Consider the following 19,929-nt stretch of genomic DNA (forward strand, 5'->3'; position numbering starts at 1 on the left):
GATAATGGTGACCACGTTACCCCTACATCCAGATCTTCTAATCTAAGGTTCTATTTCAAAATAAAACTAGCTTCCCTTATCTGAGAAGAAACAGGTGCTCACTAAGAGCCTTAATCCTATAAAATCTCAATACAGAAATACATTGTTCAAAGAAGAAGAGGAATAGAATACACATGGGTAAATCAAAGTTTAAGGTTCAGAAGTACAAAACTCAATCTTATTCCACACACTTGAGATGATCCAAAGCTTTTTAAAATCTTGAAAACTGTTTTTGATAAACTCTCTTTCTTAGTTAATGCTTAGCAGCGTTAAACGGCCTTTATATGACCTCAATCAAGTGGTCAAAGCAATTAAATCAAAAACCAAAAGTTGTTGGAATCATTTAAAACAAATTAAAACCACTTAACATAATTTTGTTAAGATTTTCAAAAAAAAAAAAAAAAAAACAACCATTTGATTTATCGAAACAACCGGAAGTCAAAACAAAATAAGCTTTCCAAACCATTTTAAAAACCACTAAGTGTCAAACAACAGGTTGATTCGACATTTCAACAGGTTGAAATTTCACATCCTTTTAGAAAACCCATCTTTTCAAAAAGGTAAAGATTCAATTGAGCTTGGATCATCTAAAGGAGTGAATTAACAATTTTTAAACAACTAAACAACACATATACACATCAACAGGGTCTTCAACCTTTCCACTTGGATTTGGAGACATCAAAGCATATTGTTCAACAAATTCGACCCCTAAATTATTTGAAATTTATTATTAATAATTATACTACTGCAGAAGAACGGGCACCACAAGTTGGTGATGTTCCTATACATCATTCACCCATCCATCACCCAAAATCATCTGCAATATTCAGGGAAGATAGGATTTTGGAACAAATGTAGTAGATGCAGTTAGAAAAAAGAGAAACATGGGAGCACATACAGATGCAAGAAAGTGAAAATCATAGAGGGATAATGAGACGACGACAAGATATATATCAAAATTTCCCTTAAGGGCAACCCAATCCCTACATGCCTCCCGATCAGTTTGTTTCTTACGTAGCTTGGCCTAGGGACAGGTTCTATTTCTCAGAGGGAGGGGGAGATCTAGCAAACGAAGCAGGACCATCTACAACTATAGATGACGACTTTAACACAGAGCTGGATGATTTCTTAAGAAAGGAGGACTAAGCAATAATATGGTTTATTTTCCTAGTTTTATTTCTTTTTAGTTTTTCGTTATTTTTCTTGCTTATTTGATTAGTCTGTCATATTGCTTATTTTTGTATTTTAGAATCCATTTGTTATATTTACTTATTTTATGTCTTGGATTATTTCCTTGATTTATTTTCAGCTTTAATTTAATTAGTTTTCTAGTTTATTTTTCTTGAATAAAAAAATAATAAAGAACTAAATATTAATTTTGAATTGTGAAAAAATCAATTTGTGTTTAAATATTAAATAGTAAGCTGAATTAGAAAAGAAAATATGATTGAATCCCTATTCAAATGTAGTTGAAATTGTGATACATGAAAATTTAACAGGATGATTGATTAGGAGAGAGAATGACAAAACAAAAAGGAATGAGACCAATTAAACCAAGTGAGCGTGTGAACCTTAAACAATTTTAAGAGTTTTACCAATGAATTGACAGTTGTGGTTGCTTAATTTTTATTTTTTTGTTACATCGTAAAAGAGCGTGAAGATGATTGAAGCATTTGTGTTAATTAGGAACCTAGGGCCAAATAACCAACCTTTATCTTATTAGAATTCTTTTTTTTATATATCCCTTTTGAGCCAAGAATTTTTGTTATTATTGCACCCTAAACCTTTAATGATATATTTTTCTACCCTTTAGCATGTTTAAGGAAGGTGAACATAGCTGCAATATACATAGAAAAGGGAATGGTTGGTTCTAATTGTTGAAAGCTCAGGAAGTTGAGAATAGGAAGAATATATTCATATTGATTGAAAAAAAAAATCATGTTGAAAATCATGAAAATGTATAAAGAAAATGAGGAAAAAATATGAAGTCAAAAGGAAATGGTGATTAGATAACACATATGTGCTATAATTGGATTGTAGGTATGTTCTTTATCTTTAAGACATGGATTTTGTTATCTGAAAAGCCAATACTTTTTGGAAGCCCAACCTCATTATAATCCTGGAAAAGACCTCAAAATTCATGTTTCTAATATGTTTGTGATAGGAAAATAAAATGAAAAGCAACTGTGATTTGTTATGATTCAGTGAAAATAGAGAGAAACACTTGCCTGTAAGCATATGAGAAGAAATTTCTTGATGAATTGTCATTTATTTGTTTTAATTTGATCCTGGAAGTTGATTATATCTATATTTTTCTATATTTGAATTTAGAAGCATAATAAGTTTCCAATTTAATTTGTTGTTTAGTGAATTAACCTGTTTTGATATTTAAATTCAAATATATTCATTTACTTTGCTTGATGTCAAGCAAGATTCTAAGTTGGGGGAGTTGATAAGTGCCAAATTTCAGTAATATTTCATATTATAATATAGGCACTTATGGGTATTAATTGATAAAATAAACATAAAATAACCCCTAATTTATGAAATTATATTTTTTTACATATTTTGTGATTTAATTTAAATAAGAACGATTTATTTCCAAATTCGTATTAATTTCAGGATTCTAGGGAAGAATGGAGATAACTGGAAAAAAGGAGAATATACAGGCTAAAAAGGGAAAGTTGAAATGCACTAGCATCACCAAAGTTGCCCCAAACTCGCAAAAAGTCAAGACACTGTTGGGTCTATTAGTGTCTAAGTTCAAGAGGGGAGGGGTGAATTGAGCTTATAAAATTTTCGCAAGGACACACAATTTTTCAGTATTCCAGAGGCAAAAAGAACATATTGTTTTTTACATGAAACAGATTGATTCTTCAAAGCAGTCTTGGCACAATTTGAATTTGTTCAATGTAAAATTGTGATCAACAGAGAATTATAACAGAATCAGATCAGCTTAATATTGTGAGGATGAAGGATACAGCTATGCTTAGAAATCAAACAAAAATACTCAACACAAGGTTTTAAGAAGAATGATCCTTTCTCAGATTTTAATGAATGGACAGTTTGTTCACAAATCACTTAAACCATTATATACAGCAACCTTGTTTATGATCAGAGAACTTTAACAAATCAGGAAGAACAGTTTTCACTTAAACCCAGAATTAACAGATTCAATTTCAAGAGAACAGATTTAGTTCTTGACAGAATTAAGCAAAACCAGAAATGAGTGCAGGGATGAGAAGACAAGGCACACAAGTTTTTATACTGGTTCACTCATACAGAGCTACATCCAGTCTCACCTTACCCCAAGGTGGAATTCACTAAAAACAGTACCAATCACTTACAAACACAGCAGTTCTTGAACACTACAAGAACAACACACACAATGCTGAAAAACCCTATTTCAGCACACCTTGCACTCCAAGAAACCCTATCAAGGAGTGACTAACACTTACACCTTTACAAAACAAAATAAAGGAAAGATTACACCTGAAAAGAAGATGCAAGAACTCAAAATCAGCAGTTCAATTTGCTGCAGAACTGCACCAGCACCTTCACCAAGATCAAAGGTTTCCTAGAACAAGCACACTTGAAAATCTCTTTGGAAAACCTTTCAAAAATCTTTCAATCCTTCTTCTCACATGGAAAATGTTTGATCTCTGTCAAAAACGTAATTGCTCAGCACACTCTCATGTGAGATAGACTTTTCTTTATATAGAAAACAGTTTCTAACTTCTTTTCAAAAAACAGTTGAAAAGCAGTTATGAAAACAACAGATTCATTTTTGAACTTAACAGATTTATTTTGTGAAAACCGCCAACTCAGCTAACTGAAATAACTGTTTGAGTTGTACCTTTGGTGCCCTAACTAACTTGTGAAAAAACTTTCAACTGACCAAAGGGCAAACGGATTCTTTCACAGTGAAACAGATTAAATGAAGGCAAATAGGCCAACTCAGTTTTAACTGAAATAACGAACTAAGCTTTGTCTGTGGTCTCAAACAGAACTTTTAGAAAAGCCTTTTAACAGAGAAGAAATAAACAGATTCTTTCTCCATAAAACAGATTTATTTGTGTACTGATTTAAAACTTTTAAAAACATTTTAAAAAGCTTTTCAAAACCCATTTAACCACATCATGTGCTTGATCTAGACTTGGTTAGGCATCTAGGATAGGTTATACAACAAAAGGCAATCATACACAATTACAAGCCTAATTACAAATGAATCTAAAAACCTATTACAATCTTCAAAGCACTCAAGCCAATTTCTTCATCAAACACACATCAAGCCTTGGTAGGGAAGAAGCTTCCTCCAGCTTCAACAGACACCACTAGTGGATCTCACTCAAGCGAGTTCATTCTCGCTTGAGCGAGATTGCTCCAGTAACGTTGGGCCTTTTTATGTGAAACTCGCCCAAACGAGCCCATTAGCACCTAAGCCAGAAGTCACTTAATCCCAGACAAATTAGGTTAAATAGGAAGCTTGAGGCACAACCCTAGACATCGGTGTGCAAGATTGAGAGGAAAACACCATTGAGTGAATTGTAATCCAATTGGAAGAATAAAACGTGTTAGAAAACCCTAAACCCTAGAGGAGGTAGTTGTCAAGGAGAAACATCAAGCATCTTCTTTTCTTGCTCTCCATGCTTGTAACAACCATCATGTGTGGCTAATTTTATACTTTTTGGGATTGGGAGTAATCTGTTCAAACTCTTATGTATTTAAGTGATATCTAAACATAATATTATGTTCTTTATTGATAATTGGTATTATTGTTTTGTTTGTAATGCTTGGTTTTCCATGATTTCGAAACTTAGATTTGATTGAAAAGTACTTCTAAGGTTCTGACCTAAACGATAATGCTTAACATATTTGAATGCTAGGAATAGATTTGAAATGTTAATTGTTATCAACGTCTAATCTTAATGATAAGTTGTTTTTATAAATACACGAGGAATCAATATATATATATATATGATTTTTATACAGGCATCAATATCAATCAAAGGACACAATATTGTCATGTTAATCAAAATACAAAAGAGTGAGAAAGATGAACTCCAATCCCTATTTTTCCAATTGAAGCAACAAACTCTTTGACATATTTTCTTTTTAATCATTGCAATCATAACAATTCTCAACAAACTTTTATTATTTTGTTTTATATTAGTGAATTTTTTACTTGATTATTCAATTGTTCCTTGTGGGTTCGATATCCGTCCTTAGGGACAAATTATTACTTCTGACAACGCAGTGCACTTGCCGTAGAAAAGTCATCAGCACTTCAAACTAGGATCCTTTAACTGTTTTTCCTTTATCATTCCAAGAAAACCATTAGTTATGGTTAACTTACCACAACTAATGATCAACATGACATTTTGCTTCCAAATTCATATCTCTAAATTGCTCAATCATCTTCTATTCTTCAATACTCATGTTAAACACTTGACTTGACTTTCTTTGAATGGTATATTAATTGGAAATAAAAAAAATTCAAAAAATTTATTCCTCTTCGCTGCCTCATGTTCAAATAAATACTTTCAACTTTCATTGTCACTAAATACCTGAAGTTTAGCTTCCTACAACTTATGTCATCATATCTTCAAAGCAAATACCACAATTGCTAATTTTAAGTCATGGGTAGTATAATTTCTCTCATGAACTTTTATGTTGCCTTGAAGTATTGGCTACCACTTCCTCCTCCTACACCAAAACACAACAAAATCTCTGGTGGGAGACATTACAATAAACCTCAAAGGTTTCCCTGTATAAGGAATTACCAACACTAGAGCACTGGTCAATCTTTTATTCACTTCTATAAACTATGCTCGCACCTATCAGTCCAAGAAAAAATTGGATCCTTGTGAGTTAATTGTATAAAATGTCTTATTATCCTAGAAAAATCTTCAATGAACTTTTGATAGTAGCCAGCTAAACACATAAAACTCCTTAGCTTAGTAGTTGACTTAGGGCATCCACACTGAAGCATTGCTTCCACCTTAGCTGAATTCACTGAGATTCCCTGAGTTGATATCACATGTCATAAGAAATTCACTCCTTTCAACCAAAACTCACACTTAGAGAATTTATCATACAGTAATTTCTTCCTCAAAATCTTCAACATTATCTTCAGATGTTTCTCTAATAACTCTCTAACTCGTTCTCTTCAATTCATTTAACTCAACTAAGACCATTTTGTAAGTTTTCATTAATATTGGTCCAATTCCAAGCACCATATCAATGGAGAACTTTACTTCTCTCTTAGGAGGTTTTCCCACGACTTCATCTGTAAACACATCTATGAACTATTTCACCAATGTTATATTACTCATCTCATCTTCATTCTCAACTCTCATATGAGTTAAGATTGCAAAACACCTTGACCCTTCTTTCAATTGAGCTCAAACTTGTAGAGTATACAATTCTTATTCCTTGGAGTCTAGAAACACTACCTTTTGCTGATCATAATCTATGAGAATGTGATTGGCAGATCATCCATCCATCTATGGAATAACATCCAATTCATCCCTTACATACTTGACACATAATTGTGGCAATTTCAAATCATACAATGCTTTCAAATTCATATTTGTTAAACAACATCCATCTTGCACTAAACTTTTACTCCTTTCCAAGTAATTTCTTTGTCTGCTACCTTTCAACAATATTATTTGCCTAACTATAATCTAAGCACAATTAAAATATCTCATTTTTCTTTTTTAACAATATCATTAATACTTCTCAAGATGACATACTCAACTTGTAAGCTAATTTCTCCATCAAATTTTAAATTTTCTTTTAAGCTTTGTTGCTCAGCTAGAACCATATTATACTATGTTATCGACACAAACCTCTTCCAAGCTCTAGATCAAAGAAAGTTCTTGTTTTCATCATAGAAATAAACCTAGTACTCTCTCTGGAAACAAGTGATTAAATCTTCAAACCTCAAACATACTGCTTATTTACTCTCATAATTTATATCTAATTGAAACTGAACTATGGTACAACTAAATTTAACTTGCAATTCGCTCCACACTTGTTGGGTAACTATCCATTTTATATTTTTGTGATTTTGAAACTATTGTTTTCCATTCCTCAAATCGATAAAGAATTAATTCATGCAAAAGATAACATCTAGATCTTTCAAAGGCATGCGTCTCAAACTCATCTAGAATTTGAGTCTGTCAACAAAATCATAACACTTATAATATATATAAAGTATTACACCAAAATAATTATTGATGTAAAACTCTTAAACTAAAAGACAACTTCCAATTAAATAAAAAAACACTTAATAAAATGAAACATATCACATAAGAATTAAACATATGCTGAACATAAAACTTTTAGAATTAAGACTAAAAATTATCATGATTTAGTTGAGTGTGCACCCTCACAACTTTATCAAGATCCTTTCATTTTTAATACTGAATTTTTTATTTAGAACATACATTTAACTCAAGCATAAATAAGATTTCAAAAGCTTTATCTTAAAACTTTTCACTATATTTTTAATTTGAACTCAGACAATTATTTATAAGCAAAAGAAACATAACGAACTAACTACCATAAGTCATTCTAAGTATGAACAACTCAAGATACCAAAATGTAACATCTCTATTTTATCATATCTAAAAACTATAATATGCATGAAATATAAACATAAATATTTACATATATACATCTCTTTCGTACAATTTTAAAATGTATCCCTCTTTATTGGATTTTAAATATTTACATAAAATTTGAAACAAAACATTCAAAAGAAAATAAATATTTCCATCTTTTCATTGTAGAACTCTCTCACATGCTACCTCATTTGCTCTCGTGTAAATACATTATCATCATAGATAAAGAAAACAAAACACAACACAAACAACAAGGTAACTTAGTTATTTTTAAAACTTATCATATAAATAAAATTCTTAATAACAAACATAAATTCATCAATTCTCATACATTTGCACAAAGCAATCAAGTGGCTAAAAATAATTCATCAACCATATTTATCATGTCAGACTTCTACTGACTCGCATACTCAGACACTTGACACTACTTCCGAAAGACCGATGTATTGAAATTAACACTTAGAGACATACACCTATCATACTACCCAATGTGAATCCACACAACCATGCGTATAAAAATATCTCAACCTCAACCTCCTCATATGACAGGATTAATTCATATGACCTGGAAGACCAAGTTCTTTTTCACACCCTAGATAGAACTATATTGATGTGAGTTGATTTTAGGATTGCATATTTTATGGTTTGTACTTTGTTTATGAGTTTTTTATTTAAGTAGAATATGGTCAGAAACCTAAAGAAGATTTCCATTGGACACGAACTTAACCAAGTGATTAAGTAAGTATGAAGGTTCTCTTCTAGAGAGCAAAAGAGAAAAATACAATTATATGGTGATGATGATGAGGTGTTGATGAGGACCTAGAAGAGAGTGTGCCCACTGACCAAGCCCAGCCTTCTAGGAGCATGACTCAAGACACAGGGCTAGATCAGGATTCATCTCCAGCCAATGCTTCAGCGCCGAGCCTGCCCTAGAGGATCACGAGGAGTAGAGCATAGGCCTTGGGGACTAAGCATCAGCTAGTGTCTTTATTTGTAATTTCAGTAGAATAGGTTTCCTTTAGCATAATAGGAGGTGTGCTTATCATTTGAGCTTGAGCATAGCCTTTAGGGTAGGATTTTGACCTAACTTCTAGAAGTTTAGGTTTATGGTGTGACATTGACTTGGTCAATGCTAACGCCACACCTTTCTTTTAGCTTTTCCCATCATACCCTTGCTTCTTGTTTTCCAAGGCACCATCTCCTATAAATAGGGTACCATACTCCTTGTATTTGCATGTTGAATTTTATAGAAGAAGGAAAACTCTGCACATTTTGTGTGAGTCTAGTTTGCTCTATGCATTAGGTCTTGTCTTGAGTGAGTTGAAAGCTCTCAAGTGGTGGCCCTCTACACTCATCTTGGAGAAACCACACTCCAAGTGGCATGTCCAACTCTCTTCCATCACCATAAGCATTCTTCCTTCATCTATTCTACCTTTTCCATACGCCACTTATCCTCTATGCTTCCTATATTTGCTTTGCTTCATCTTTTCCATTCGGTTTCCTTCATGTTATTTTGTTTCCTTTCAAGTCTTTTACATTTTGCACCATACCTCATTCTCACCTTATAATGTGTTTTTCATTTTGCCTTTGGAAGTGAACCTTCACACTTACTTAACCACTTGGTTAAGTTCGTGTCCAATGGGATCTTCCCTAGGTCTCACCATATAATTGTTAAAATCTTAATCATAAGTAAAGTGTCACCTCTAAAATGGAACCATCTAAAATCAACTCACATCTGGTGTGGAACTTAAGAAGCAAAAAGATAATAAGAGTAATAAAGACCAAATGAAAAGAAAAGAAAAACAAGCAATATGAAATGAGGATGGGGCGTAAGGAATGGAAAATAAAAGGATGAAGAGATAAAGAAAGCTTATGGAAAAATGATGGTGGTCACGCCACTTTGAGTGGTGAAAGACTCCAAGATGAGTGGTGAAGAGCCGCCACTTGAGGTCAAGATAAGACCCAAGAACAATTTAGGAGACAAAGCTCACTAATCACTCAAGCAGAGTTTCTCTTCTATATTCAAATTCAAGTGTGAAAATACATGAGGCAAGACACCCTTTATATGAGAGAGTGACTTAGGGAGCAAGAGTGAGAGGGGTAGGGGTGTAATTTGTAGAAACCTTCTAGAAGGTAGGTCAAAGAAACCCTAAACCTATGTGCACATGTCAAAGACCAATTTACTAAGTACACCCTACTCTAGCTTATTCTTCTATTTGGACCCCCAGAAAGAGCCAAAATTATTTATATAAACTTGTCTTGTAAAAATACCAGAAGAAAGAATATTTGATGCTCTAGCCTATGTCCAGTTCTTCTTCTACTTACATCCTTTTAATGTTTGGTAGGGTCTTGTCTTAGATGCTAAGATGACTAACCTAATTGTGAAGTGTTTGTGGTATCCTTGGTCATCTGCTTTTCAAGTTGGATTGTATCATATATGAACCTCCTTTGACTTTCACTACCTGGTACTTTTCATCTATATGATTCCAAGATAACAATAGAGTCAAGATTGTCCCTTTTTAGAGTACATCACAAATCAATACCCCTCCTAACAATCTCAACACTGTTTTCTTTCCTGAAAATACTATGTCTTGATCACATTTTTACATCATTGCATACTTCACATCTCACATGAACCAAAATCACACCATGTTATCATACGAAAACTTAGAAAATAAACAAACTAATAAATGGCATATAACACATAACTAATTACTTCTCAATTTAAATATATATATATAATATTAAAATTCACATAAAATTTAATTAAAAGCAATAAAAAATTATAAAACAGAAACTCATAAGAAAAAACTTAAAATTTAAGTTTGTTTTTAATCTAGCTTGAGCGAAAATTTTCTAGTTTAAGTGAGAATGGACTCGCTTGAGCGAGAATGGACCTGAGACCACCCCAAATTCCACCCAACTTTTGCTTGAGTGAGATCGTCTCTCGCTTGACTGAGATCCCTTCTCGTTAGAGCGAAAATGGATCCGAGAGCACCCTATTTTTCACATTATTCTCGTTTGAGCAGGAATTTTCTCGCCTAATAAATATGCAGAAAAATGTTTCTCAAAACTAATCTCATTAATATTTTTACCAAAATTTACATTCAAACTTGTATTTTTCATAAACCTACAACATTAAAATTGTTATTTCTTTATTCAAAAAGATAGAACTACTTTCAATGAGCTACTCTGTCAACATATATATTCATTATTTCTAAACCATATCCAATTATCTAGATTTATAAAAAAAATACATACAACTCTTACATTATAATTTATCCATAAATGCAATGAAATCACTTTATACTATCATTCAACATTTTCAATCTCAAACAAGACGTACCCAATGACTCATTCACATCACAATCAACATAAAATATAAAATATTCAATCTCAAACAACATTTTAATTTTCTCATAAACAAACATCTCTACAAGAAAATTTGAGACGGGTGACCACGTCACCCTCACATCTAGATCTTCTAACCTAGGATTCTATTTGAAAATAAAACTAGCTTCCCTTTTCTGAGAATAAACAGGTGCTCACTAATAGCCTCAATCCTACAAAAACTCAAGGGTAGCTTAACCTGCACTAAAAAGTTGTGATATAAAAATATAACTATATCACTAGGACTCTGATCCAAGAGGAACTGATCCTGAAGCTAAAAACACCAAATGAAAAACATATGCAAAAAATAAACCTAAAAATTTCAAAACCGACTCAATGGAAGAAGGAGTAAAAATGAACTTACTCTGTCTAGAACTCTGGTCATGTAGTCTTGTAGTATTCGTTACCAAGAATCCAATGGCGGACTTCGATAGTCATTCTGATGATAGTGGGGTTCAAAAAGTTAAAGAGAAGATAGAAGAAGGAAAAGGGAAAAATTTATAGAGATGGTGGTTCTTTTCAATTGAAACCTGAATAACTATTTTTTCTATTTATATATTATTTTCACTTTAATAATAAAATATTTAGGTATCATTTAAATTATATCACTTCACTCTAAAGCTATTTTTTATATCCTTACACAAAGTAGCATTGGTATGTTGCTATGATTTCAAACAAGGAGCTAGAACCGTTGGATCCACCACATTCATGCTAAAAATAAATAAAAAAAGAGAGAAAAAAGGAACATTAACTTTGTAAAAATGAGAAAACGGAATATGATGAGTAAGAATGCCTCAAAAATTGGGAGAATAAAAATTAAAAAAGAAAAAATTATTAATATTTGATTAAATTAATAAAATAAAATAATTAAATTTATGAGTACTAATTTAGGCACTATTTGTTGTGACTAAAAATGTGTTGCTATATTGGTCATTAATTTTAAAAAGAACCAATCACCAATAATAAATCTAGTTTTGTATACCTAAATTCAATTACTATTTATCATTTTTCTAAACATGAATATCTTTTATGAATATATATTAATATATATATATATATATATATATTAAATCGATCAATTAAATGAGTTTTTTTTCATGAAAACCCTTTTTCTTTAAGATCTATAATTTTTTTTACCGCAATTGAATATTATTAATTACATGCATCTCTTGCTACTTTTCCTATACATATTGTAAAGTTGAAGAAATTTGGGGGAAAAGAATCCTCAAACTAAAATTGATTTTTCATAGTTACTCTTTATTATATGCTAAAATAGGTTTTCTAATAACTTGTACATTTTTTTTTTGTCTTTGAATCTTCCTTTTAATGAGTTGAATAGGGTTTTAGGGCAAACACTTGGGTTGCAATTTATGCCTGTGCCTTTAACCTTTCTGCCTTTTATATTTCATTATAAAATTACGATCACAAGTGGAAGGTTTAAAATGAAATGGCTATATATTGCATCAAATATCTAAGTTTGAAGTAAGGTGAAATATATGGTAGGTGTAAAAATCAACCAAACATAGCTCTCTTACGTGAACGTTAAGACAACAAAGAATCTGATCATAGTATATATATTTTCTATCCAACAAAATCTTAAGTTCCTCACATACAAGACAAAATCTTGCCTCTCTTTGTTCATCACACAATCTCTTCACTTAATCAACTTGATTTTGGAAATTCATATTTTAACAACCTAAATTTTAATTTTAATTATTAATGTGTATTTTTATTAATATTTAATATTATTTTTTATTTTAATTTATTTTAATTATAATTTATATTTCTAAATTTTTTATATTAGATTATTTCATAATTTTTTTAAAATTTATTATATTTATAAAACCATTCACGAACTTTAATAAATTTTCTCTGTCTACTTTATTTACCTTACAAATCACTCAAATTCACTCTCTAATTTAAATAAGATATATAAACATCAAAACATCCTTTTTCTTTCTTGGTTTTAGTGTCCTCTGTTATGTAAAATACTGGATAGAAATATATGATTAAAATTTTGATCTCTAATCCACTGTGTATTAATATACAAAATGGGTTAAATAGATCTTTAGTCATTGGTAAATTATCAGATTTTATTTTTGGTCTCTAATATATTAACCTTTTCGCCTCTAATAATTTTTTTTTTGTCCCTGAAGCACTTTATTACACTAGATTTGTCTCTAAACCGGTTTTAGGTAAGAAAATACCTAGATATATTAGTCATAAAAAAAAATCAATAAACAGCAATAACATGGTTGTAAAAAAGCCACTTTTACCAAAATCAAAATAAACTTTTTTATTAGAAAATTATTTGGTATCCAGAACAAAAATCTAATAATTTATGGGAAACCAAAAATATAGTTAAGGAAGAAAATCTATCAAAATAAATCCATTTCTAAAGAATTATAGTATCTAAAAAAAGTTATTCTTTTAACTCCAAATGAAAGTGTATATAGGATTTAAAAAATGAATGGGTAACCTTGTATGAGATATGAACTTTATGTTATGTTTTCATTAATTTTGTTGTCCTAGAGGTGAAATTGATGTGGTTGAATATGGACAAAAGTGGGTCCCCAATATAAAGGTTGAGTTGAAATAGCTTTCCTCATCAGCATGACATGGAGATTTAAGCAGATTTTGAAACTACCAGCTTATGAGATATGATGTATATATATGTGTGACTTCTCACCTTCTTACTTAATTTGTTTTCTGCACAATTTTGGTTTTCTTTCCAATGCATTATGGGATCTAAAGTTTTCTAAAATTAAGAAATTAAGACAACCCATTGGTCACCCTTATCTAAAGTGCATACTCAGAAACACCCATTTGAATCAACCAATTTTCATTTCTATAATTTTCTCTTATTTCATTATTTAATAATCTGATTTATGTGATGATACATTAAGCAGAATGGCCCATGGAACTTTGAATTGGATTCTTCAAGTTAGTCTGAACACCATTTATCTTCTTCTCAATTTATGTAACACTGTGTAATCATTTTATATCTTTGTTGAAATTTTTAGAAACTAAATTATCTCATCTGTAATCTCAGAAAATCGTTTTTATCACCATTTATCTGAGAAATCTAGAAACATAGATAAAATAAAAATTACTCATTTGTAATTGATTCAAGTATAAAAATAGAAAATTCATGACGTTATAGGTGATAATCTAGAAACATGATTTGAACCAAAATGGATACTATTTACTTTTAATGTCATTAAGTTAATGAAATAAAAATTTATAATATTAATACTTTTTCCTACTATCTTTATCTCGTATAAGTTAATTTAAATTAAAGAACATTTTAAAAAGGAAACCACGTTTATATGAAGCCAAGATTTTGTTTTTCCCATGCCTTATTCTTCATAAATTAGTGACTCAAACGCAAAAGAAAACTTGGAGCAAAATTTTGTTATAAAATTGCATGTGATTTGGTGTGAAACAAAAGAAATGGTTATGATAATTTTGTTCTCTATGATTTGGTGGATCGAAAGCATTACGAGACTCAACATGCATGCACATGCCTTACGTGTGTTTCACCAAATTAAGAATCATGTTGATGTAATCCCTCAATGAAAATGCAAGTGGCATATATATATATATATATATATATATATATATATATATATATATATATTATTCCCATTTTTTTTTCTTCCTAAAACTTTTGCTTCCAAAGATCCAACCCAATCTTCTTTAAGGAGATATGTATGAAAATAAACTATCTTACTATAGACCTCTTGTGTTCCAAAGAAGATGGAGAACATGCTATTAAAAGTTCCAATTAGTTTGAAATCAAATTTAATATTTTTTTCTTTATTTTACAAGTAATTACACAAAGACTGAATATTTGTTTAAAATCTTCTCTCTTTTTTCTCTATAGCATGCTTCCTCATTTGAAAGTTTCATCCAAAATCCACATTCTTTTCTCTTTACAACTACTTGTTTCATACTTATTTAATATATATGTGTATGAGTGAGGGTGAGAGTGAGAGAGAGAGAGAGTAATAAGAGTTGAGAAATGGTTATTTATGGCTGTTTGCTTATTAAAGTGGAGTACATATTAAATTAAAATAAATTTATTTAATGTGTTTAAAATATAAAACATAATAAATATTTATCATAAAAAATGAATAAGTAAAAGAATGGAGAAAGAAAAAATAGTTAACTTTTTTTTTCATTTAAAAAAATATAATGTTACAACTTCTTAAAAAATGATTAATATTTAAACCAACTCGTCAAATATTGTTCCCATTTAATTTAAAATTTAAATGTACAATTATGTTGTTTCCAATGCACAATGTTATTGTTTATGATATACAGCTTAAATGAATTTGTCCCTTTATTAATGAAGATACATGCAATCTACATTAAAAGTATGTTCTTAAAAATTCTCTTACTAATCTTCTACTAAATGAAAAAATAAATGCATATGAAGAAAATGTTAAAATATATTTATTATTTATTATATAGGAGATTCTCTTAAAGTTATTAAGTGAATATGACATGAGTAAGAAAAGAAAACTATAATAATTAATAAAAGAAAATGGATATAGATTAATCATGTGAGAAGTGATGATAGGAATTAATTTTTGATGAAAAATAAAAATGAAGAAAAGAAAAGTAGGGTAAGGAAGGGTGAGAGGTGCAGTACTTGAAATTGAAATGAAATGGAAGAAAGAAAAAGTTTCTACAAAACTTGTCTCTTAACTACTTTTAGAACTGAAAAACATAATTTGGAGAGAGAAACATGATCTATGACTAGAGTACAAGTTTGTGTTTTGTTGAGACAGAGAGACTCGAAAATTGATCGTGAGAGTCGGTCTAGGAACAAAATAAGGAGGGTAGACTAGAAGAGCGAGGATTTGGCAGATAAATGTGTGATTCAATATTATGATTCATGGTTACTCTAGATTCCCATGCTTTCAATTTTCAAAAAATATAGCCTTTTTCTTTTCGGGTTCAGTTACTTCCTATAAATCTCAAACCAGCAACTTCAACTCAGAAAAATCCGTGATCTTTAAGATTCCTTCTCTCTCATCATCTTCGGTCTTTGCTGAATATTTGCCTTGCCTTTTGGGTTTGTTCCACAAATTTTTAGGTAATCTTCTACTTGTAGATTTGCCTTTCAGATCATAGTGATGGGGTTTAGATACCAATTATCAAACATTTTACTCTCTCTGTCTCTCTTGAATCTTGAATCTTGAATCTTGAATCTTGAATCTTGATATGGGTATCCTGGTTTTGCTTAAAAATTTAGTCTTGGAGACAGTGGTATTGCAAGATTGAAGCCATAATTGGGAGATACTGCTTGTGCTCATATACTTTGGATTAGATATATTTGGATTAAATGGAAGATGATACAGCAATGCCTCAGGAAGATCAGAGAGAAGGTATAGGCATGGGGGGCCTTGGAAGATCTTCTAAGAAGTCAAAGCAGAAAAAGGTGCCTCAAAGGGGACTTGGTGTGGCACAGCTTGAAAAGATAAGACTAGAAGAACAGCAAAAGAGAGATGCACCTCCACTTTCACCATCTTCAACTGCATTATCATCAACCAAACCATCCTATCTGCCTCTCCCACTTAAGAATTTTCATGACTCCAACCAATCCCATTCTACAACTCTTTTAACTTGTGAGCAACCATCTGAATTTAGGTCCCGTTTGTCATTGCAACAACAGCAGCAGCAGCAACAACAACCACAACCCATTGATGATAAAGTGCCTAGCAATGTTCCATTGGCAAACAGTGGTGGCTTTGGGACTGGTTGGCCTGTTGTTCCTGGACACGAGAATGTTCCCAAGTGGTGGAGTTCCTATCAATTTGATTCTGAGAAGAACAAATTTGGAGTGGATGACTCAGGATTGCCAATTCTACTAAGTTTGCCTTTTGAATCCAACTCCGTTTGGCCTATGCCCAATTTGGCACAGAGAACACCACAATATCAACATCAATCTTCTTCATCAGTGGTAAGACAATTTGTTTTAGTTTGATCTCTCTCTTTTTAATTTGTATGATGGGAGTTTTATTTTCCATATATTCGTCACATTCTCTTCCAATTGAATAAAAGGATTGGTTGGTTTAGTGAACATGTATAGGTGAGTGTCTTTCTTTTTTAATTTACATGATGTGCTTTTCATTTTGTCATCTATTCATCACATTCTCTGCCCTTGTAATGAAAAAGGATTGATATACACATGTAGGTGAATGTCTCATCAGGAACTTCATCAACATCTATGCCTCATTTCACAATAGAGCCCCCTTCAAACCAAAACGTTAACGACAGTAGTGTGCCTATGAGACCAACAGATAAGGTATGTGCAATTTGTGCTCTTAAAGTAATTTATGTGAATATTTCAGTTTGGTATCTACTATATATATATATGTTATCGATGAGATGCTGGAAAAGCTTTGTCGAAGTCAGTCATTGAATGTGGTATCTTCTGTGGTGGCTGCACATGGATGATCCAATGGTGATGGTCCCTTGCAAGGACACATGAATGCAGGTGGGTTATGCAATTTATAGACATCTAATGAAATGGATCAGGCGAGGCTGGATCTGCAGATATCATCAACTTGCAGCTTCTAACACCTTAATGCTTCTGAAATTCTTGCGAGAAAGGTGTCATTGCTGACAGAGTTGTTGTGGTTGTGGACTCATGTAGGAGTGTGTTAGAGAAAAAATCATTAGGGTTATAACTCAGCTCCCAGAATGTCCAAGTAAATTGAGCCTTTATTTGGTCATTGTACATGGCTTCAGGAAGATTCATTGGACCCTTAGCAAGGTGGAGGTTGGTTCATAGCACTATAATCATAATTCAGTTATTAAATATGAAGAATGTGTTTTACAATAGAAAATTGTTGAATGTAGTGGATTGGTCTACGGAAGAGAGTGAAAGAAAGAAATTGGAAAAATAGAAGATGTAATGCAATATAATTAGAAGGGAAGAGATAGAAAAATGAGGTGGGAAAGGAGATGGAAGGGAAAAGTGTATGAATTACCCTTTATACTGCTAGTAATAATTTCCTCTTCTATGTGCCTGAATTTCTCAACTTGTTTTGTATAAACTGGTACGTTTTGATGGAAGAGATTTTCCTTAGAATATTTTTAGTTTATGAGATTTGATATAAGTGTTTGAAACTTATGCAGACAGTTGGAACAAAAAGGTCATACCCTTTCTCCTTGAATGTTCCCAATGCCCCTTCTTTCAATTATAATTTGCCCCCCTTTGCTGAAACAAGAACAAATGTAAAAACTTCCTGCGGTAATGGAAGCGAATTTAACTTTGAGGCTGGCAATTCAACTTCCAGGTAGTTTCAGTTTAACCTTTTGACCCTTATGTTGTAGTTCTTGTCTGCTCATACCATGTGTTTCTGCACCATCTGCAGAGAAGTCACATTCACTTCAGCATCCAACTCTAAGCCAAACACAAAGAAAAGAAGTGAAGAGAATGAGAATTTCAATGGAGATTTTCTCACATTGGCTCCTCCATCTCCTACTTCTTATCCACCTTCAAAGTCCATGCCATCTTCAACTCTCTTAGCATTTCAAAACCAGGTATGTTCTGATTTTGAGTTTCTGTCCAGTTTGGGCAAACTCATTAGCCATTTCCCCCCATTTTTGTATATTCATGATTCATTCTTATATTTCATTTTGTAAAGGGAAATGTAGAAGAACAAATCCCTGCCCCACCAGTGTACAGGCTGTTCAATCAACAAAAGCAACCACTGTATGGCTTCTTCCATCCAGAACCAAAGGAGGAGCAAATTGGACATACAGCAGCCAGGATTCAGAATGGTCATGAAGTGGGAGAAAATGTTGATCTTAATTTGAAACTATGAATAGAACTTCTAGGCTAGTTTTTCCTCACTATAAAACTTGCATTCTCATCTTTTGTCTTTATTCTTCTAGTTTAGTGTTACTAGTGGTAGATATTCCTAAATATGCACATGTAGGGATGAGTATGAAAAGGACTAGAAATTTTGGCCATGTGAGAAGTAAGAGTGGAAAAAGAAAAAAAAAAAAAAAAAGAGATGTTGATTTGTTTGTTTTGAGTAGCAATACCTAAGTGCTTTGATGAAGCCAAACTCTAGTAGCATGCCTTTGAGAATTGAGGCTATGCATTTGTTTGTTTGTTTTTCTTTTTTTTAGTGATTCCTTTCTTGCTTATTACAGTGCCCTGGTTGGATGAGTCAGGAATTGGAGTGGTAACAAACTTTGTGCATGTGGGTTGTGGAGAGATTTGATGTGCATTGTGATAACAAAATTGTGAAAAACGAATTCATGTACGTTAGATCTTGTGTGATGTATCTTTACAAAGATTTAAAAAAGAAAAAAGTATTCACATTATTAATTCTTGTAAATAAATATTTTAGGACCTGTTTCAGAACTCTGGTGGAGGTAACTAAAATTTATTCCAACAACAACCTTTTAAATATCATACTCAAAAACTAGTTAATTAGTTATTTTAAAATCATCTTAAACCGAGTTTTCATATTCGTAGGTATTTTATTGAGTAAAATAATGGCTGTACATTAATGATCTAATTAATAGATATTGACTTAGGAGGAAGGGATGTTTATAGGATTATTATCTATCTAATTGAATAATGAAATGAACTCCCATGTTTTGAATGAAATTTAGAGCCAGAATTAAGGAAAGTGTTTTTGTAAAACATTTCACTTAAAAGTATCTGAAATATTGGATCAATGAATATGTAAACAACTTTTATATTGGAAGAAAGTTCAGGCAAAAAAGTTGACCATCTCATGGTTTATATTTTACAATCCTTCTTAATGATCAAATATTAAGTGTTCTTAATATATTAACATTTTTAGGTCACATTAACAATCAAATTTATTATTAT

At 31.5% G+C, this 19,929-nt stretch overlaps 1 protein-coding gene across 1 annotated transcript; it reads left to right on the forward strand.

Annotated features, from left to right (window-relative positions):
- The first annotated feature begins 15,787 nt into the window (after nucleotides 1-15,787).
- On the forward strand, nucleotides 15,788-19,351 carry LOC137835151 (uncharacterized). The gene is made up of 6 exons (XM_068643518.1): nucleotides 15,788-16,164; nucleotides 16,324-17,031; nucleotides 17,266-17,376; nucleotides 18,213-18,373; nucleotides 18,452-18,620; nucleotides 18,725-19,351. The coding sequence occupies exons 2-6, from the start codon at nucleotides 16,414-16,416 to the stop codon at nucleotides 18,902-18,904; spliced, it is 1,239 nt and encodes a 412-aa protein (XP_068499619.1). The 5' UTR covers nucleotides 15,788-16,164; nucleotides 16,324-16,413; the 3' UTR covers nucleotides 18,905-19,351.
- The last annotated feature ends 578 nt before the right edge of the window (nucleotides 19,352-19,929 follow it).

Source organism: Phaseolus vulgaris, chromosome 5 (assembly GCF_000499845.2).
Source record: "Phaseolus vulgaris cultivar G19833 chromosome 5, P. vulgaris v2.0, whole genome shotgun sequence".
Taxonomy (NCBI): Eukaryota; Viridiplantae; Streptophyta; class Magnoliopsida; order Fabales; family Fabaceae; genus Phaseolus; species Phaseolus vulgaris.

What these genes read in the sequence shown, in the direction of transcription:
- LOC137835151 (XM_068643518.1), top strand. Translation starts at nt 16,414, where the DNA reads ATGGAAGATGATACAGCAATGCCTCAGGAAGATCAGAGAGAAGGTATA. An exon ending in ATCAATCTTCTTCATCAGTG is followed by an intron (nt 17,032 to 17,265) that starts GTAAGACAATTT and finishes ATACACATGTAG; the next exon opens with GTGAATGTCTCATCAGGAAC. An exon ending in CTATGAGACCAACAGATAAG is followed by an intron (nt 17,377 to 18,212) that starts GTATGTGCAATT and finishes AAACTTATGCAG; the next exon opens with ACAGTTGGAACAAAAAGGTC.